We start from the raw sequence: 21861 nt of genomic DNA, 5'->3' as shown, positions 1-21861 counted from the left end.
GGTACGAGCTAAAGTATTTAGAGTGGTATTCCAGGTGGGGTAGAGGGTGCGGCTGATTTTGAGTCAAGGATTCCTGCCTCCGGGCCGACTTTTTTTGCTAACAGTGCCTTTCCAGCTCTCCCACACACTTCCAAGCAGACCACTCTTAGACTGATGCAGGGGGCACCCCGCAGGAGCCCAGCCAAGGGATGAGATGCCGCCATTGAAGAAGCTCAGCTTGATGGGGGTCCGGCCTGCCATTTGCCTGTCTTCCTGGATGGTGTGCACTGGTGTTTTTATTAGCATTTACCGATGTAAGATATTTGCACACATGCACCATTTGGTCCTGTTCATCCCTCAGTACCATGTCCTGTCACCATTCCACGCCTGCTGCTCCTAGCCAGGCCTCCTGTCATGTCTGTGTGTGTGTGTGTGTGTGTGTGTGTGTGTGTGTGTGTGTGAGAGAGAGAGAGAGAGAGAGAGAGAGAGAGAGAGAGAGAGAGAGAGAGAGAGAGTTATTTAGTTAACTGCGAATAGCTTGGCACGGCAGGGTAGGGTTGTAAGTCTCTCCCCTCCCCCCTCCCCCCTCCCCCTCCCATCCATGACAGAATGCCCATTGGCCCAAACGTGTGCTTAATGGTGACTGTCTATCTAAAGGTTGGGGTTGGCAAGTCCAGCGGCATTGAAGTGTTTTCACTATTTCTCCCAGAGAAATACTAAAACGTCAGCTGTTCCCTGGAAAGTTCATGCAGTTAAAACCTTCCCATGGCCTGGGTGCTCCCAGTAGTTAGCTCCTGATTGTCGCTGTCTCGGCACCCTAGGGTGTCCTGGACTGTGAGCCCCACATTAACATCCAGTACACAAGGTTCCCAGGCAGCAGGCACATGAACTTAGAAATGTGGGGAGTTGCAGGCATACAGGCTCCTTAGGGGCCCTGACCACCTTCCCACAATCATGGATGACGTCATGCACTTCAGATATTATACATAGAGACTAACTGTGCAGTAGGAGGAAACTCTCCTCCACATCTGTGCCCCAAAGGTCTAGTTGGCCTATGAGGGGCTTACTGTAGCTCCTAATCTAGGGAGCAAGATAGTAATATTTGTTCATACAGCATCGGCCTTTGGGGCGGCAGTCAAGGCCAGTGAATGGTAACAGCTGTGGAGAAACAGGCTTTCCTATCACGTTATCTTTTCTACCAGATCTCAGTCAGAGCGGGAAGGGAGAGGATTGCATTCCTTTTTGTTTTGTTTGAGACAGGGTTTCTCTGTGTTAGCCCTGGCTGCCCTAGAATCGGCTCTGTACACCAGGCTGGCTTTGAACTCACAGAGACCCACCTGCCTCTGCTTCCGAGTGCTGGGATTAAAGGCGTGCGCCACGGCCACCACCATCTCTCCATGACGTTGCTTTCTTTAGGCTTCTACAGACCCGACTGAGCAGTTTTCCTGGGTTTTGCTTTTGTGCTTCAGGTTTGGGGGAGAGGCGGGGGTGGGAATGGGGAGGATTGAAGGCCAAGCTGGGAAGGAAGCAAAGAAGGAAGCCACATGTGGTGGCCCAGAGCTGCTTCCAAACTCTTCCACCCCCAAACCTGGAAGCTCCCCAAGACACAGGCAGCTCTGGCAGCTTAGTAAGGAAAATCTCATGTTCCAGACAAGGATATTAAATAATAAACATGCTTTAATGCCAGGCAAGAGCTACACAATAACCGATAATGGGACCACTCCGCACAGTATGACATATATATTATTCATTTGTAGAAAGTCCCTCTGGGGAGTGCTGCTGGGGTGGGGCGGTACCCACAGCATCCGTTCTCCATCCTAAGGGAGGTGTGAACAGTCAAGCATTCTGATACATCCTTCAAGTACTAGGCCGTTTAGTCCAGTCCTGTAGACCACACAGACTGCCTTTACTTGGAACAAAACACAGCCAAAGCCACGCCCAGCCACCACAGGAGTGGCCGACGTCTTCAGGCACTCAGTCCTCTGCACGCTGCGTTGTCCCAAACATGCATGCATAAAATGACACATCTCCAATGCCTTCCTGGGAGAGGTGGGGAGGAAAAGGAAGAAAACAGACAGATGGGTCCGCTCTGTGTGGCTAGCTAGTTCTGGAACTCTCCATGCCTTCTGGGGACCACAGGGTTCATAACCTAGGCCTCTGGCTCCTGTGGTTCCGAATCGCTGGAGGCCACCTGCAGTTTCCACCCCAGCTCCAAGTTCTAGGAAACACAGGATCTGGCTCAACCTGAGGCAGAGCCCAAGTGGATGAGCCCACCTCCCAAACACCTGCGTGCTGGCTCCCTTTGCCTGCTTGTGCTCCACCAGTGGGTTAATTCTGCTTTTCAAAAACAGACTTTACCATTTGGCCCACAGGATTTGGCAAGCCTTGGTTTTTTAAAAAAAAAGAAAAGAAAAGAAAAAGAAAGAAAGAAAGAAAGAAAGAAATGACACTAGGGGGAAAAAGTTCAGATTACAAAAATCTAGGTCTCAAAATTTCAACCCATGAAACCACCAATCAAGTGTGAACTTTGGCCAGTTAGGAATGTCGCTGTGGGGTGACCTGCGGGCTGGCAGGAACCGGCTCGGCATCACTTTTCTTGTGGTTGTGTTTATCTTGCTGTGGTTCTTGGTCTACAGGAAGTAGCTCGGCAGCATTCAGAGATCTTCCTGACTCCTCCTGGGCAGGTTCTGCCACCAACATCCTTGGGCGTCTGGGCCCTTCTTGTGCCACTGTTTGTGAGGCTCTGGTTGCTTGTGGCCGGAAGTTTCTACTTCCAGTTTCAAAGTAGTGTATATGAGGTGACCAGCCCAAGCAGCTCCTCAGCTTTGCTGCATTCAAAGAACACAGGGAAGAGGAGTGCTGTAGTGACTCCCACGGCTGTGCCCTCGCACACCCCAGGCTCCCTAGCTGGCTCTTACTGTGGGGGAACTGCCCGGCTGGCCCACACCTGACTGTTGGAAGAGTAGCTGGGAAGCAGAAAAAAAATTAACATTCTAGATGTGGCTCCCCAACAAAGGATGTAGGTTAAACTGCTAAGGAGTCCCTCATTGCTCTTTCCCGGGTCTAGAACATTCATCTGCTTAGAGAAACATCACTGTGTTTGCTGCTGGTGCACTGTTGGGCCCTGGCCCCTTGTCAGTGTGCGGCTCTGACGGACAAGATGCTTGTAAAGCTGCCTTCCACGTGTCACAGGCCACCTTGACTCTGGAAAACCATTCGGAATCAAAGCGGGGCCCTTGTCATTCGTCCTTTTGTAATTTTACGGAGTATACAAAATACACCTGTTGACTTGTACACTTGTGCAAAGACAGATACAACTTATAAAACAAGACATTGACATTCATTGTTGTTGGCTTCACAATAAGCTACTAAACGGGTTTCTGTAGTAAGACTGTATTAGCGCCCACTAAACATGCATTTACAAGGCAAGACACTTAATTTGGTCTGCAATACCCAATATTTTATATACAGCAGTCTTTTTATAAATCACAAGTAGGCAGCAAGATGGGTCTGGTTTTTAAAATATGTTGCCATCTGTGTTTGATTTTTCAAAGAAACTCATATTAGCTCAACTCGTGTAAACCCACGGCGGGGGGTGGGGGGAACAGCTGAGCCATCTTTCCCCCATCTCCTCTGTTAACTTTTACCACATCGTCATGTTCACAGCTTAGAAACTACATCCTGCTGGGGTCGAGGGGAGTGGGCCTCTTGGCACAATGTCCCAACTCCCTTTTATAGCCTTTCCCCAGAGGGTCACCTGATCCTGAAAACCCTAGCCTCAGATGCTCGCCGTAGTCCTGAGGGCACGCGTGACAAGACCCAGATTAGCCCCTCCAAGCTTGCAGAAGGATCTTGGGGCTGAATGGATTCCCTTCTTGGGCCCCTCAAGTCTTGGGCTTTAAGACAGAGACATTAGAATCAAAGGAAAAAATAATGACATTAAAAAGTCATCCAGCAGAGAATTCCATGGAGTCCGCTCATGCCTTCCACAAGCACGTGGGCTCTGGGCACTCATGTCCACAATGAAAGAAGCAAGGGGCAAAGGGTGTCACAGGAGGGCACATCTGACCGAAGAGGGGACAGCATCACCGTCAATATTGTTTGGCAAAAATAAAAATAAAAAATAAAATAAGTTTAAAAGCTAACTGGGAGAGACACAAGCAGCTGTAGCGTCCTCGGGATGCAGGGCTCAGAACTGGCCAGCGCTGCTGGGGTCGCACTGCAGGAGACGCACTATGGATGGGTCGCTTTTGGCCCCTCGGATGAATTCTTCCAGGGAGAGTTTTCCTAGAAAGCAAGAGGAGCAGTGAGTGGCAGGCCATGGCCCTTCACACTGCCCCCGAGGAGCAGCAGACACCCACAGCTTCCCCCTGTAGAGGCCTGGAAACCATGAGGCAGGCACCCCACATCTCTGTTTACCATGACATTCCTCACCTGGCTCAGTACACAGGGCCATTTGTCACCACTTCCAGGACAGGACCCAGGCTTGGGGAGGGCATTGGCTCACCCTGACCTCAATCTCTGCCCTAGTGGTTCTTCTGCCTCTACCTAAACCACTCCAACCGCCCGATCCCCCCTGCTCAGTATTGAAGGAACGAATAGCCCAGCTCGTTTGAGTGTGCCAGGCTCTTGCAGCAGCAAAGCTATGCCTGTGGGTTTCTTCCGCCACTGTGTACCAGAGAGCTCAGGTTTGCAGAAGACCCCTCCCCTTGGGTGTAGGTTCTTTTTAACAACTTCTTGAGGAGAGCAGCATCTTCATTCAAAGTCGGGAGAATAAAGGAGCGTGTTCTAGACAGAGAGTGAGGGGCTACTCTCTCTCTCTCTCTCTCTCTCTCTCTCTCTCTCTCTCTCTCTCTCTCTCCCTCCCTCCCTTTCCCTCTCTCCCTTCTCTCTTCCCCTTCTTCCCCCATCTATGCTTCCTCTCTCCCTTCCTCCCTCACTTCTTCCCTCCCTCCCTCCCTCCCTCCCTCCCCACGTGGCTTGAGAAGAGAGCCAGGAATCTGTTTCCTCACCACACCACTCTTGTTTTTTCTTCTTTTTTGACAGGAAGTCTCACCATATAGCCCAAGATTCCCTTTGACTCCAGATTTCTTACCTAGGCCTCCTCAGTTTCCCGCATGCCCAGTATCCCTCTTTCTCAATTTTTTTTTTCAGTAAAAGTCCTCTGTCACTGTCACTTTGGAGACATGAGTGGGCGACGGGGAGCTTTACGTATTCCTGGCACTTCCACTGATATATTGCGAATGGGACTGCTGGGCACCTTAACCCAGCTCTGCCCTCTCTCCTTTCCTGGAGACTTCGCTCTATTTGTTCTTCCAAAAACAGACACCAGGCTGTCAGGCTCCTCTATCCCTGTGCACTCACTTCCGTTCCTCCTTAGCTGCTCTTCCAAGCTACCTGCTCAGCCACCGCAGCTGAGAATGAGGGCGTGGGAGCAGAAGCACCTGTTTGAACACTTGGAAGTTTCGGGCACGGGCACCGCATCTGTAGAGCCCTCAGTGTGCCCAGCATGAACTCCGTCCCTTCACAGACTCGCATGGCGACTTGCCTGTAGGTGCAGAGTTTTCATGGCAGAGGCCAGCAGTGAAATGCTTTAATCTAAGGAGACTCTGGTCGTAGTGGCATTACATGATGCCAGCTCTGAAGCCAAGCCCTGAGTTGAAGCAATGAGTCTCCTGGGTGCTCAACAGTCCCCCCCGCCCCCGCCCTTTCTCTCACTGTTTCCATCCCCACAACTGCCTTTGTTTAAGCAGATCTTTCTTTAGCAAAGCCCAGGGTGTTAGTAGTCGGCTGTCCACGGGGAATGGGAACCCAGCCAGGGCCCCTCGATCCTGTGCAGAGGCCCTGGCGTTGCCTGTGAACCATGCGTCTGGAGTCTTGTCTCCCATCGTTAGTCTGCCTCTAAGGAGGAGGCTGGGTGTTAAAGCCAGCATGTTCCCTAGACTACCAAAACCTGTGGTTCAATATCAGCAAGTTCGCTAATGTTAAAAACAATCCTGTGTGTGTTTAAACTTTGCAAAACAAACTAGGCGCTGTGAATCAAGGCACACGAGGTCAAATGGGATGTCAGAGGATGTCGTGCAAGTTCATGGGGGAAACGCAGCAAAGAAAAAGATTCTCAAGGAGCTGGTGCCCCACGTGTGGGTGTAGGAGGAGGCTTGCTCTATGCAGAACATTCTCTTACACACATCACAAGGGTCCACTTTGCACGCTGCTCACTAGAGTTGTTAAACATCAAGGTTGAGGTTCTGGAGCCAGTGAGATGGCTCAGTGGGTTATACGTATGCACTGCCTAAACCCGACGACCTGGGTTTGATCCGTCGAGGGGGTGGAGACTGAGCCCGTAAAGTTGTCTTCCGACCTGCATGTATGCGCCATGGCACACTCATACAGGCCATGTGATAATATATGTGCAACACCACACAGTAATGATGAAGAAAATGGAATTTATGTTTTAAAAATGAGTTGGCTGGCGAGATGGCTCAGTGGTCAGGAACATTTATTGCTCTTGCAGAGGACCAGAGTCTGAGTCCCAGCACCCACATCAGGTAGCTCACAGCCACCTGTAGCTCCATCCCCAAGGCATCATATACCCTCTCTTACGATCTCTGTGGGTGCCTGCATGCATGTGGTGCACACAAACTCACACGGGTGTGCATATACACCCACATAAATAATAAATACACATTTGTTTAAAGAGCTGTGATGCTTTGGGCAGCATTGGGCCGTCAAGGGTCAGCCTTGACTTAGCACTGTAAACTCAGGGACTATTTTTCAACAGCATTTCAAGATTTGGTGAGAAAAATAAGGATGCCAAAATAACTTTAAATGGCAGTTGAATTACAAGCAACTCCTTAGCATATGCATGTCCCAAATATTGCATACAGACATAGACATAGTAAAAAAGAAGTCATTGTTTGTCAATTGATTGGGCCTCCTGTATCTTACTTGTCAGCCCAACATGCAGAAATCACATCTATTTATTTGCTTATTTTTCAGATAAGGCTTCCTTATGTAGTTCAGGCTCCCTTCAGACTTGGGGCGGGGGAGGGGGGGCAGGGGGGAGGAGTCCTCCTGTGTCACCAAACCAGACTTTTTATTTGAAACCCACCTTTCCTCTCCACTCTGGTTTGTGCATCTGCTAGCTGCATTTCACTTTTGGCAGTACCCTCTACCCAGTGGGAGCCTGCTGACCACTCCAACCCTCCTCCTCCTGCTCTCTACTATCTGAGAGTTTCACTTGGATTCAGCATCTTAGAGCATGCTTGTAAGGCCTCTTAGGAAGGCCGAGACAAAAGCTGTTGGGGTCTGTGAGAAGCAGCAAACCCATCCACAGACTCTGGTTCACTGGCCACAAGGATCCAGTCCTCTGGGAAAGGCCAACCCTGACTCAGTGGCCTTTTAGTTCTGCTCCAGAAGACCCATTCTATTCTGGAGAAGGGTAGAAGACAACTTAGAATAAAGTTAGAAAGGCCTGGAAAATAAGGCCCCTTTGCTCCAGACTGGGACCAACTCCAGGGTCTACCCGGCTTCTGCTCCTTCCTGCCCAGCTGAGATGGTTCTCACAGATCACCGTGCATCAGGTCCCTGTGCAGGACCGTGCATCAGTGCAGGACACCTGGTCCTCTAATGGAGCTGCCCTGCCCGGACTCCACCAGCGGCCTGGCCCAAGCAAAGCTCCTCAGCCTCTTACCATCTCTATTGGTGTCCATCTGGCGGAAGATCTTTTCTGTCCTTTTCTCTGGGGTTGATTCATCTTCAGGCATTTTCATGACGGAGGAAACCATTTTGTAGATGGCCTAGGGACAGAAGTGACAGAGTGGTCAATATGGAAACACAGCTCAACCCAAGGGTCAAACGCTGGAGTAAAGGGGAGGTTTCTATGCTCTGCTGGGTCTGTCCCTGGGGGTTGTATGACACAGGATGTAAAGTCCCTGGTAGAAGAAGGCCACCTGTAAGAACTTGCCCTCTACCAGTGACACCCTTGGTAGTGCCAACTGGCAGACGAGCCCACAACTGCTGCCTCTGATGTGTTGTGTGTATAAAGGAGGTCCTAGCAGCTATGGTACTGTCTAAGCCCTGGGACGGTCAGGGTTTGTATTCCTAACATGTGCCATGCGGGTGTTGCCATGCTCAGGCCCTCATACTTTGGATGACCGCCCCTAGGCTCAGAGACAAGCAGGGCCTATCATAACCCTGGCCTTTTGAGGATGACAGACACCTGACAGTCAGAGAAGATCTTGTGTACTATATGAAGACAGCACCTGCCAATAAGAAGCAGGTGGCCTATTAGCTGAGGCAGGAAATAGGAGATGGGAGTTTCAGGAGGGGCGGGGGGAATGGAGTCTGGGAGATTTGCCTTGACTCTGAGGAAGATGGACGCATGGTACCGAGGAGAGGTAAGCAGCCATGTGACTCACATAAATTGGATAAATGAGTAAGATAAGTTTTGAGCTAGTCTGGGAATGAGCCAAAGTTTGTGGTCTAGGCATTTAGCCATAAATAATAAAGTCGTTATCTCGTGAACTGGGGCACGGATGGAAAACCTGTGCTTACACACATGTCACTATTCTCTCCCATGCAGACATTATCCTTCTCTCAGCCCGTCCAGCGCCATTCTCCCCCTCCAGTGTGTGGCTAGGGGCTCACACAATTCTCCATAGACCCCAGCAGCTCGGACAGGGAAAGCAGGTGCTGTCAGGGTTCTGGGTTATAGTTAACTTTGCGGTCTCAGGCTGAGATCGACATCTGTGAGATATGATAGGAGAAAACAGATTTGACTGAAAGCCTGTGTAAGCAGAAGGGAAAATATGCCCCCATTCCCACCACAGCCTTTTGCAAATGCCTAGGAAAGGCTCAAGGACCTCACACACCAAAGGAACTTTGTATTTGGGAAGAATAAGATTGTTTTGAGCTTCAGGTCATGATGTTGTTAATCAGATTTACTTTGGGCACCTCAGCCATGGGGGGAAAGTTTAAGAAAAAGTGTATTTTTCCAGAAAGTTCCAGAAATTTCTGGAGTTCTGGATAAATCAGCATAACTAGAAAAAACAGGGAAGGAAAGACAACCAAGGAGAAGAAATGTGGGGCAAGAGTGACATTAAAGGGTTAAATTTCCTTGCTTTATATTCTTGTTTAGAAGCAACTCTATCAGAAATACCTAAAATATTGTAGACATGTTCTATTCCCAGTCGATAAAATAAGAATAAAGGTGGATACATTTACACTATGGAATACTATTCAGCTATTAAAAACAAGGAATTCCCAAAATTTGTGGACAACTGGATTGAACTAGAAATGATCATAATGAGTGAGCTAACCCAGAAGCAGAGAGACTCAAATGGTATATACTCACTTATATCTGCATACTAGCCCAAGGGGCATGTCCCACGAAAGTCTGCACCTATCAGGAAAGTGGGATAGAGGGGAGGACATCCTATTGGGACTCTAGGTGAGAAAAATATAGGAAATAGGGAAATAGATGGATCCAGAGGGTCCTAGAAACCTACAGGAAGAACACTATGATGGGCGGATCTGGGTCCAGGGCTTCTGCTCGATCTAAGGCACCAACTAAGTACAATACACGCACAGTCATCACCAACCCCCACCCAGATCTAAGCCAAGGGACAGAACATTCTCCACAGTTAAGTGGAGACTGGAGACTGACTTTCACACGATCTCTGGTGCCCCATATTTGGTCATGTCCCCTTGTTGGGGAGGCCCAATGGCACTCGGAGGAAGGATAGCAGACTACCAAGAAGAGACATGATACCCTAGCATCATATTCAGGGGGAGGAGGTCCCCTTCAGTCACAGTCATAGGGAAGGGGAATGGGGTGAAAGTGGGAGGGAGGGAGGAATGGGAGGATGCATGGGATGGGATAGCAACTGAGATGTAAAATGAATTATTTTATTTTTCAATAAAAATGTGTTTAAAAAAAGAATAAAGGTGGATTCACCCTCTAGAGCTCCCCTCGGGCAGATCCCATCCCTCAGAGACCCCTGAGGCACACTCTCTTGTCTGCCAGAAACACAGACACAGCCTTTGCTGAACTCCAGGGACACCCCATGGTGAGTCACTCTGGAAGGACAGTCCAGGCCAGCATGGTGTTCCTGTTCAGGGTGATGGCTGTTGCTGGATAAACTCAGCCAGAGCCAGCTTCCCTGGAATGTACTCACCAAAGTGTCCCTGCAGGCAAAAACACAGTCGTAATTAGTCCTTCTCCTGGACCATCTGTGTTGCCACCTATCCTACGGGTTTAGTACCAGAGGCCAAGCTGTTGGCCAAAGAGATAGTGGTTTTGTTGTTGTTATTGGTGGTGGGGTGTTTTGTTTTGTTTTGTTTTGTTTGAAACAGGGTTTCTCTGTGTAGCCTTGACTGTCCTTGACTTGATTTGTAGACCAGGCTGGCATCAAGCTCACAGAGATACGCCTACCTCTGCCTCCCCAGTGTTGGGATTAAAGGTGGGTGCCATCATGCCTGGAGGTAGTGCTCTTTTTAAAAATGAGAAGGCAAAGATCCTGAGATCTCCAAGCTTTCCTGTTAACTCCAGACCAAGACAAAATGGGACCAGGGGCAAAATACACACGCATGCACACCTGCCCACATTGGACTTAGAGCATCTTTATGTCTTATGAGTTCATATCCTCAGGAATCTCAGAGCAGCAATAGCAGCACAGTATCTGGACCTCACCAGTTCACCCCAGCATGGCCTCTTTCCAGGGCAAGCAACTGGTCCATCTCAGGCCTTGCCGAGGTGTCAGTTGAGGAATATTTATAGGGAACAGAGGCGTTTATTTTTGCCAGAAGTCTTCAGCAGACTATAATAGTCTTTCCCCAGTCTCTTTTGGACCTAGTTGTTTCTCTGCTGAGTCTGTTTTGCTTCTGGAAGGTTCTTTCCTGACTTGCGTTTGTGACTGGCCCAGGAGCGTCTTGTAGTCAGATGTTCTCCCGAGGCTCCCACCATTTGGTCAATATGTACACACTCAGTTTTCCTAGACCAGCAGCTTTATTCACACTCCTTTCTCAGCTCAGTGCTCCACTGCCCACCCCTAAGGATAGATGGAAATGTGATCCACTCTCAGGAAGCCACATATACCCTCCCTCCCTCCCTCCAGCCCTCCCTCCCTCCCTCCCTCCCTCTCTTTCTTCCCAATGTGTAATCTCCCTTCTTCTGCACAAACAAGCAGCTCTGTAGCAATCTCTCTGAAATAATTTCATTTCCCTCACCCTACATTAGAGTTAACACCTTCCTTCTGTGACTGGAAGTCATGCCTGGCTACTCATCAGGCCACTGATGGTGGCTACAAGACAGCATTAACTGAGAGAGTTTGTTCAAGAGCGACTGCCCCCACCTCACTTGCCTTCCTTCATACTCATTTTTAAAAGAAACGTATTTATTTATGTATATGGTACTTTGTCTGCAGTTACCTCTGTGCACCAGAAGAGGGCATCAGACAGTTGGAAGTTGCCATGTGGGTGCTGGGAATTGAACTCAGGACCTTTAGGAAGAGCAGCGAGTGCTCTTAACCACTGAGCCATCTCTCCAGTCCCTACTCTCCCACTCTTTTTCTTACTTTACCTCTTCTCGGCTTCTCTTTATAAGGTTCCCTCTTTGTCCTCGTGGGCTTTGTTTCCTTCCCTCATCTTCCACTTCTCCCCCCCCCCACCCCCCCGTAAATGCGCACCTATACATAAAATCTGGCACTCGCGTAAAACCCCTACACGTTCTGAGTCGGCCAACAGCTGTAGCCTCTCCCCCTTGGCACCCCACAAATGCTCTGTGCATACATAGCAGTGACTGCAGACAAATGTACGGACTTGTAGATTGGGAACTTCATCCCCAGCCACATCCTGCCCTCATGATGCGAGGAGGCTCCCGCACTCCCCCCCTCCCCACCCCCCCCACCCCTCTCCTCCTACCCACCCCCCACCCCGGCTCTTGGATTAGCCCCTCCTCAGTTCTCAGTCCCCATTCACAGACCCAGCTCACACACACTCAGCAGTCTTTCTCTGTGTGAGCACAACACACCAGGACCTGTGACCGGCCCTGCCTCTGTGTAGTATGACGAGACGTGTTCTGGGGCACTGGGCCGCGTAAGGAGGCAGGCCTCCCTGAGGGCCGACTGTGGAGCAAAGCATGAGGGGCGGGGGAAGCATAGGCCTTAAAAAGAAAAGCAGTTGGCGGGCTTTGTGCTTTCACATCTCACCGGCCCTTTAAAAAGGAACTTGGAGAATACCACACTGCACCCCAAAAGTGTCCCACTTTCCAGCAGCCCCTGGGGCACAGGCACCCCAGCAACGCCTTAGGAGTTGTCATGAAAGCTCCACCACCCGTTCTTCTCAGCCCCCTGGCGATTCCTTGGAAACCCACTGAAGCCTCTGAGACTTCTGGGCCTGGAAGGCTGGGGCTAAATAAAATCCCGCTTCTTGAGACTTTAACGGCAGCCAGCAGTAACAGTACAGAGGTCAGTCCATTAACACTTCCGCTTGAGCGGAGGCGTGCCCGATGAAGCAAACACAGGGGTATGAGAGGAGAGGAGACCTGCACCCCGGCTGTTAGGACAAAGGAGTGGAACTGGCTCAGAGAAATGGGGCCAACCTCCAGACCGCTCCCTCCCACCCCAGCAGCCCAACAAGAACGGAACTACAGAAGCCCCCCAAGACCACGCCTAACCAGCAGCTGCAAACTGGGCACAGGGATGTGTGGATGTGTGGATGTGTGACTTCCCTTAAGAGGCTTTGTTAGGGCGATTAGATTGGATTTGTCCTTCGTGCATCAATTAGCCAATAGGATTAGTGTATTGTTCCTCAAGCCGGGTTTCTAGTGTGCTTGGCACCACAGCAATGCACAGATGGGGGTGGCTTTGGGTCCCAGTGGTGTCCACCTCACAAGCCCACCACCCTTGAGGAAGGATGCTCTTCTCCCCATTCCCAGAGCAGGAACAGGCAAAGCCGACGACTGTTGCGCTTCAGCCTAGGGCTCTAAAGCCTTAGAGAGAAATGACACAGCCTCAGACAGTGCTCTGAGGCCAGCTGTGTCTTTTATTAGCACCATTTTCCCCAAACTTAATAGGATTAAGCCGTGGAGGAACCAAGCTGCGTCCCCATCTTATTTTTAGCGGTGTCAGTAAGGGGCCTGGCAGAGGCGGCCTGTTTTTAGTTAGGCTAGACGGGTCCTGTCCTTGTCCCTTGGTAAATGTGGAGTTTTAGGACACTCAGAGGCTTAGCTGCTAGGCTGAAGCAGCCCTTCCCTTTCCTTTGTGGTCCTGCCTCCCTTCCTCTCTCCCTCCATCCCTCCTTCCTTCCTGAAGGAACAACCCCTTCGGATTGACAGGGTGGCAGACCTACCGAGGCTGGGCACAATTTTAAGAGTCAAGGAATTTTCTCTGAAGGAAACCAAAGTGACTCTTTCCACGAGAAAATTTAGGATCTTCCTGTAGAAAAGCAGACATTCAGGGCTCTCTGACAGCCGACTAAGGCCAAAGAAGTCAAGCCGAGCTGACTGAGGGTTATAGATAAGAAACAGCACCCTGCTTAGAAAGATTTATGCACCAGGGTAAGAGACCTGGAAATCTTTTTTGGAACCATTTTAAAAATACAGTCAGTGTCTACAGGTCTGGAAGGATACAAATCATATCTCATGTCCAGTCAGAAAGGCAAACTAAACCACTGACCTTCATGGTGTCCTGCTGAGGTAGTTGGGCACCGTTACTGACAAGAGAACAGCACTCCCACCCTCCCTTTTACTTTATTATTTAAAGCATTTTTTAATGTGTATGAGTGTTTGCCTGGTGAGCCTGGGGCCAGAAGAGGGCGTCAGAGACCTTGGAGCTAGAGTTAGAGGCTGGGGTTTGGGTTCGCACATGGGGGCTCGGATTCCACCTCCATCCTCTGAAGAGGAGCCCGGTGCTCTTCACCAGTCATTTCTTCAGCCCTGTTTACTTCCTTTTCAATCAAAACATCTCACTCTTATACCATATTTCATGAAGGTTTCTACTTAGGGAAAAAAAATAACCTCTAAGTTTTTCCTGCTCAAAGTAGGGTCTGAATCTACTTTCCATATTTTTCCCTTTATAAGCCCGATATCCTTGAAGCTCACAAGAGAGAGTCCTGCACTGACTTGTGTGTCCCGCACCTTAGCTTACTATTTAAAAAGCCAGCCCAAAGCCTTTTCATCATTTTAAGGGTGATGGACAATAGATGGTCTACAGAAAGTGTCTGGAAACTAAAGCTATGCACACAGCCAGGACAAACACCGAGGGTACTGTGCTTTTCCCTAAGGCCTTTTTTCCCTCTCAAGATAGGGTTTCTCTGTGGAGCCCTGGCTGTCCTAGAACTCCCTATGTAAACCAGGCTGGCCTCAGACTCAGAGATCTGCCTGCTTCTGCCTCCCAGTGCTGGGATTAAAGGTGTGAGCCACTACCACCCGGCCACTAAAACTCTTGTTAAGAAATGTGTCTTTCAAGATGCCCTAAGACCAGCTGTCATCTGAACAGGGTTGGGGGAGGAACATGTTTCAACGATGTTTGACATGTCAAAGCGCACGTGTTAAAAGGCCTGAGGATTTCTGCACTGAAGATACCCACTGATCCTGTTGAACCCAGCAATTCCCAAACTGGTTTGACCAATCCTTCTGTTACAAAGCATTGGTAAAATTAGCACCCTGTTGCTGTTAGTTTAAGAGTATGGTCTAATAAATGTTTATTATTAGGCTTATAATTATTATGGTGGCATTATCTAATCCACGCTCACATCAACAAAGACACAGACACCTGATATATTTTAGAATAGTCTTATTTTACCTGGGGCATGGCAGATATTAACTCCTAAGCAACCTTCCATTATCTCTCAGCCTCCATCCTATGCCATCTGCTTCTAATAGTTTCTATGCGGCTACCTACCTTCCGTAATCCCAAACTTGCTAATGTCGTTCATCCAGGCCATTTTTCTCCATGTGGAACTTCAGAGTTCCTCATCTTGTCCACATGGCTCTTTCCTATCCTCTGGTGAGCCTCCTCTTCCTCCTCCTCTGGTAGCTGTCTGCTTCCTCCCAAGATCCTTCCCTCTCCTGCAAGCCTGTGAACTTTGGCCACACCTACCTCATTCTGCCCTGCCCAGGTTTAGCCCTTTTAGTCAGCCAATCAGGAATAGTGTCTTAGGCAAGGTTACAAACTTCATTTTGAGGTATGTGAGTGTCTACTTAAAACAAAACAAAACAAAACAAAACAAAACAAAACAAAACAGCAGGGGGTGGAGAGATGACCTAGCGGTTAAGAGCACTGGCTGCTCTACCAGAGATTCTGAGTTCAATTCCCAGCAACTGATGGTCTCTGCTCTGTGTCACCTATCAGATTTTAAAAGTAAGATCCGCAAAGTTCAAGCTGTTTCCAAGCAACTTAACTACGTTTTAGAACAAGACATACGGATAGTTATATTTTAAAAATACCCAGCTCTCAACAGGGTAAAATTCACAGTGTTTGGTGCCCAATAAAAAATTAGCAGTCATGCAGGGAAACAGTATCACTCCACACAGAAGGGAGGAGAAAATTCCATCCAGTGGCCTAGAACTGACCTAGATATTACAATTAGCAGAAGGCTGCAGAAAAACTGTGCTCCATTATGGCCCCAAACTAGACAGGAGAAGACACTAAGAAGAGCTCAACTTGAATTTCTAGCAGTGAAGGCTACAATGTTTGAAGTGGAAAATACACACAGTGAGACTGACGGCAAATCAGAGTACTGATATAGACATGAGGCGTTACCCAAGATCAAAGGGAGAAAACTTACCATCTGCAATGCAGCACCCTACTGGGTTGTGTGTAGTATGTCCATAATTAGAGACTGAAGGAGGGGGGAAAGAGACTCAAAAGCATAATTACTAAAAATATTCCAAAGCTGATAAAAAGCCAACAGACTAAACTTTTGATAGACAAAAACATACTGCACCCACTCCAGAAGAAACTACGTGGTTTGTTCATTCCCCTGTCTAATTACAAAAGTAAATTCGTGTTTAATTATTTTTTTCTTAAGGAACCTGCAAGGGGCCAATAATAGATAGGAAAGGAGAGTAGGGAGATTGCAGTTTTAAAAAGAAGATGACAGGCTGGAGAGATGGCTCAGAGGTTTAAGAACAGTGCCTGTTCTTCCAAAGGTCCTGAGATCAATTCCCAGCAACCACATGGTGGCTCACAACCATCTATAATGAGATCTGGTGCCCTCTTCTGGCTTGCAGGCACACATATAGGCAAAACACTGTATACTTAATAAATAAATAAATCTTAAAAAAAAAAAAAAAAGAAGGTGACATTGTCCTACTTTACTCAAGATGCGTCTTCATCTTTGCTTTGGGGAAGGTGGCTGCGGCCTATGTTTGTCTTTCACAGTCAGATGTAAGGCTGATGCAGTATGACACCTGTACATCTAACCACTGACAGTCCTGCTGTCGCACTGGATGCTGTGTTCCCGTCCCCCAAGAGTTGCTCCTGTCTCCCACAGCTCCAAGTTCTAGGCACCCGTGGGAGGACTGGTGATGCCTTTCCTTATACCCAGCCTGTGCCACAGAGAGTGTGTGGACACTCAGACTGCCCCCTGCAGGGCAGAGGTTGGAACTACAAGGGCAGAAAGGATTCTCCTTCCTCATAAAGTGACTGTTGCCACCAAGAGGAGAGAATCTAGTGTATGGCGGGGGTCGGGGGGGTCGGCTGAGGGGGGAAGGTCACAGTTGCCACCTGCTTTAAGACTCAAGGAAGTGCTTCAGCACCATAATAAAACCCAGCCTAAATCATGATCCTTAATTTGTCACTTAAGGGAAATCAGACGCATAAATGTAAAAGAAGAAAAATGTTCATCTAAGGCTCTACACCAAACTCCCAGATGGTTTGACTTGTTCATCCAGATGACAGCACATCGAAAATAGTGAAAATAAATAGTTTTATTTAATAAGAGCCACACCTGTACTCTGTAGACTGAGCAATGCTCCTCCGTGTGTGTCCATATCCTAATGCTTGGAAGCTGGTGCTGTCTTACCTGACCCAGTAAAGAGATGTCACAAAACGGGATGAATTAGTCACAGGGATGGAGACGGCAGGGTGCGCCTAGATTCCACACATGGCCCCAGCAAAAGCACGAGGGACTGAGGCTTGATATTCATAACTGCATGAATGAGTGCGTGAGCGGGAGAGGGAAGGACAGCAGCAGTCCCCAGGGCCAGCAGCCCGAGTCGGCTGCAGCTGACCGAGGAGGCGGTTGATTAGGAACACAAGCCTGGAAACGCAAGAGGCTCCCAGAAACTGGGAAAGATAAGGAGTCTTTTCTCCAAATGGCTGCAGAAGGGGCTGCAGCCCTGAGGACATGTTCGTTTTAGTCCAGACTTTCAGAACTATAAGATGCCAATTTGTGGGCTTGGAGCAGCCATAGAGACTAACTCAGCCAGCTTCGGCACCACACAGAATCCATAGCAGTGTGGTAAACTCGAGCCTTTCCTACCAATCAAAACAGGAAATACAAATGAATCCTAGTTCTTCTTAGTCACAAATGCTGTTCTGTACCGAGCAAAGCTAAGTCACAGGAAATACCTAAGCACAGCAAGTGGGCGATCTCGGAACAGCATTCCACCATCTTTATGCAAAGCCCAGTCAAAGACTCACTTTCATCCTGGCCTACCCTCGACCAACTGTTAGCTGTTTTAGGTAAATGGTCATAATTTTGCATCCCACCCCCCATTAAATGGCTTGAGCTTCTGAGCCTTGGAGGGATGGGGCCCCAGCTGGGGAGCTGCATTCAGGGGCTGCTATTTAGTTGTTGATGCTCCTTTAGCAGTGAGACCAGTGGTTTGTTTATGGTGCTCCCAGCAGTGGTCACCCAGCCCCACCTCACTGCTTCCTGACAGCTGCTTACACACACTCACCACTGGAACTCAGCAGACAAGCAACTGCTATAAAGTACATAAATGTTTTCCTAAATGGCACAGACCAGCCAGGACAAAGACAAGAAGATCCCTAAAAGGGCTTTCTGTGACAGTGACAGGGAGCACAGGCTTTCAAAAAGGAAGGGAACAAACGACTAAAAAAAAAAAAAGAGCGTGGCACTCAGTGAGATCCTATACTGAATTCCAATTCATCCCCGATAATTGAAAATAGGGATTAACATAAGAATGAGATGGAATATGTGAATTGTCAGCCTGTAAAGTAGCGCTTGGTATAAAAATGGTTTGAGATTTAATTTAATCTCTTTGATGATCTGAAGTCACTTCAGGGTGCCTGAGGTATTTGCAATTATGAATATTAGCCATTAAGAGTATGGGGGTGTATAACATTTGATGGGTTTTTAGTCTTCCGCTGGCAGGCTTCTTAAGAACTTCAAGGTCACATAGGCACGTCTGAAGTTCAGATGTGGACACTTATGAGGGCCTGTGAGCAGTCTGGATACTTTATAGTGAGGAATGTGCTTTGTGTTCTCTACTGACCATGGCGGAAGGCTCTCCAGGGTCTGAGTGTCCGCTGGCCTCTTCTGCACGTCCCTGCAGGTTTCCCACTTTCCCTTCCAAACCACATTCCAAAGCAAGGGGGACACTGGGCCCTTGCTGGACACTGTTGCCCTTGCCAGGGTCCTTGCTGAGCTCTGGCCAGCAGGTGAGCACATAGCTGAGCCTCCATTGCTCTAAGCTCATGTCCTTTGATGGTTCCTTCAGCCTTGGCACAAAACCCACCAGGAAAGTCAGGCAAAAAATGTTAGGGGTAACACTGTGGATTGCGGGCATTTCTGTTTCAGACTCCTGTTAGGAAGAACAGCCCTTTGCACTCTTCCAAGGGTGGAGTCTGGCCCTCAGAATACAGCAAAGGGTTAGCATACTGCCCCAGTCTGCCTAGCAACCTATGACGTCATTACCTGCCTGCCACTAGGCGTGGCCCTGCCCAGAATTATATAAAAGAACAAACCCACCTCATCCCTCTCTCTTACCTCTTCATCTCTCTGCAATCTTTTTCCTCACGTGCTCTTCTTGTTTCTCTCTCTCTCCCTCTCCCTCTCTTTGTCTCTGTCTCAGTGTCTCTCTGTCTCTGTCTGTCTGTCTGTCTGTCTGTCTGTCTCTCTCTCTCTCTCTCTTTCTCTCCCTGTCTCTCTCTCCCTTCCTTTTCCTCTCTGGGGTATCCCTCCCATGCTCATATAATAAATGTCTCCGTATCATATCTGTTGTGGCGCATATTTCATATTTAAAACAAAGGGCCGAGCTGTAGCTAACTGAAAGCGTTTGCCACGTGCTCACGAAGCCCCTTGTTCTGTTCTCAGGATGAAATCATAAAACACAACACCCAGAGAGCCTAATTAATACAAAAGCCACAACTGATGTCACGTGTTCCAGAAGCTCTGTCTCTAAAGCTTTGGTCCTGAGTAGTAGCACTGCAGAGAGGTGGTAGATCACCAATAAGAGACAAGGCCTGTTGGGGACGACTCCCAGTGATTGGGGTGACAGTAAGTCCTCAAGGAAACTGTGGGACCTCAGTTGCTTCCTCTTTCTGTTGCTTTCTGGCCATGAGGTGAATGGTTTTTCCTCTACTTCATGCTTCCAACCCTTACCACAGGCCCAGACCCACAGATCTGACTGAAACCTCCAAAGCTGTTAAGTCAAAACAAAGCGACTTTCCTTGGAAGGCGATTGTGTGAGGCGCTAGCTATAGTTACAGAAATAGAACACAGTGGATAACCTTGAAATTTTACTTTTTGTTAAACTAGCAAAGATAAAGAATTTCTATGATGTAAATGATATGGAGATTCGTACATATGCTTGTGGGAGCATTAGGAAAAATACTTTGACAGGACGTACCAAGAGATCTTAGAAATACTCAAGCATGCTGACCTGGTTACTGGGATTCTATTCTAAGAAAATAACCCTAGAAATATATTTTAAAAATCCCATATAGAAAATTTTATTGATTTATTTGAAAAAGATAAGCCATTTTGTCTAATAATTAAAACTAGAAGTAGCCTAAATTTTCAACAGTAGAAAATTCAGTGATTTTAATATACTGTAGGATTGTTATGCAGCCATTGACTATTTTTATTAAACATTTTATAAGACATCTTTATAAACAGAGTTGCTTGTGTTACTATGCTAGATGAAAGTGGAAAAATAGAAAATTACATATACTTTATAAAATTAGTTGGATATTTTTAATGCATGGTAAGAGGACCAGGAAATATGTCATTAAAAATTATCAAGAAATATATCATTTAAGAAATTATCCCACCCACAAAGAAAATTTTTTAAAAATTAGAAAAAAGATTTGTGGATAGGATGGGACAATGGATACCTTTCTCTTAATACTTTTATTTTATTGTGTGTGTATGGGTATTTTTGCCTGCATGTTTGTCCTGTGCTTGCAGTGCTTTCTAGAGGCCAGAAGAGGACACTGTATCTCCTGTGACTGGAGCTACAGACAGTTGTGAGCTGCCACGTGGGTGCTGGGAATTGAACCCAGGTCCTCTGGAACAGCAGTCAGTGTTCTTAACCACTGACCTATTTCTCAAGACCACCCCTTTATCTGCCCATTTTTACATTAGATGTCTCCCTTTGCAGGGGAAGGGAGATAGCCCTTTATTTTTGCTTAAGATCTGCATCACCAAGTGATTATTTTGATGTAGCCTTTTCGTGTCACCGCCCTTCGGTGGAAGGGACAGCGACTGGTGGCCATTCAGAAAAGAGAAGTGCTTGGCAGAGCTCAGAGCTATTCCTGGGTAAGGCTGTGCCACTTGAGACCCCTGCTCTTGCATCTTCCCAATGCTTGTTCTGTGCCATGCAGGCTCCTTCCTCCATCCTCCTGCAAGGTTCAGTCACAGCTCTACAGTAGTCTTTTTGGCTCTGTCCAGTTTCCACTGTCATGATCCCTGAGGTTCTCTGCAAGCTAGCCACCCTCCACCTAACCCTTCCAACCAGCAGCTGAGTTCTTTCATCTCCTTGTCCCCATCCAGCACGGCACCACTGCCTCATGGCAGCAGCTCTCTCTCTCAATAGGACATCTGCCCAGATGTGCTGGGATGGACTTGACCTCCGAGCTGTGAGCCTATCTGCCGCCAGATGCTTCTCTGCTGAGCTTCTTCCACCTGCCTAGACTGTGGATGACAGCTGGCTCCTGTTGGCTCTGTCATCCACTTAGTGCTTAGTAATGCCTGCAGCTGAAGTTCTTTTAACATCTCCTGAGTGCTGAATTTATCTCCTGAGCTCATCTGTGGGAAAGATTAAGCTTTGTCACAGGTGGAAGCAGTCTTAGCGGGCTTTACCCTTGGGGCAAGCCATGAATACCTTGTGACAGACTGTTTGGAGCCTTCTTGGGCTTGGAATTCAGGAAGCCGACCTGGGAACCCCACCGTGGCTATTGTTTTCCTAATTGACCCTCGAAGGGAGAAGGAGACCGCCCTTTGCTTGTGACTGGGAAGGTGGAGAAAAGAAGAAAAAACAACAGGTGAAGGCGAGCAGGGTGCGCGGAGAGAGAAAGGGACCGGACCAGCTCGCGGGACAGAGACACCTAAGGACCCGTCCTGCGGAACGGATTCCAGAAGGTTTACTATTCTGTCCCTTTAACCCTTTTTTCCTTCTTGTATATGATAGTTGGGTTGTTTAATAAAGTTTAATTGTTAATAAACAGAGCCAACACTCATCTCTGGGTCCTACGAACTGCTTAGCAAGCTGCCATGGCCACTAGCCTACCAACATCACTTTCTCCCGTTTGTGTCACTGAATGTACTCGAAATGTGTGATTCAGGGAGGTCAGGAGCAGCGTCTCTTAGTAAAACAATGAAGCTCTCTCTCTACTTGCATCCTGGATGGGACAGAGCTTCAAGTCCAGAGCCTGCGTTTGTTCAAGAGTCTACAAAGCTATAAATTAA

At 48.1% G+C, this 21861-nt stretch overlaps 1 protein-coding gene across 7 annotated transcripts in view; it reads right to left on the bottom strand.

The window, feature by feature from the left end:
* Positions 1-1636: 1636 nt before the first annotated feature.
* The window catches only part of NCALD (neurocalcin delta), a 408716-nt gene continuing 388491 nt past the window's right edge, over positions 1637-21861 (bottom strand). For all 7 annotated transcript variants that reach the window (XM_084751629.1, XM_084751633.1, XM_084751628.1 and 4 more), the window contains 2 exons: positions 7673-7778; positions 1637-4266 (listed from right to left, as the gene is read on the bottom strand). In XM_084751629.1, coding sequence (XP_084607755.1) covers positions 4169-4266; positions 7673-7778 — 204 coding nt within the window. In that variant the 3' untranslated portion in view covers positions 1637-4168. The remainder of the gene's footprint in view (positions 4267-7672; positions 7779-21861) is intronic.

Source organism: Acomys minous (assembly GCF_964271855.1).
Source record: "Acomys minous genome assembly, chromosome: 12".
Classification (NCBI taxonomy): Eukaryota; Metazoa; Chordata; class Mammalia; order Rodentia; family Muridae; genus Acomys; species Acomys minous.
The sequence above is the reverse complement of the archived record's forward strand: the minus strand, read 5'-3'. Positions and strand labels throughout refer to the sequence as shown.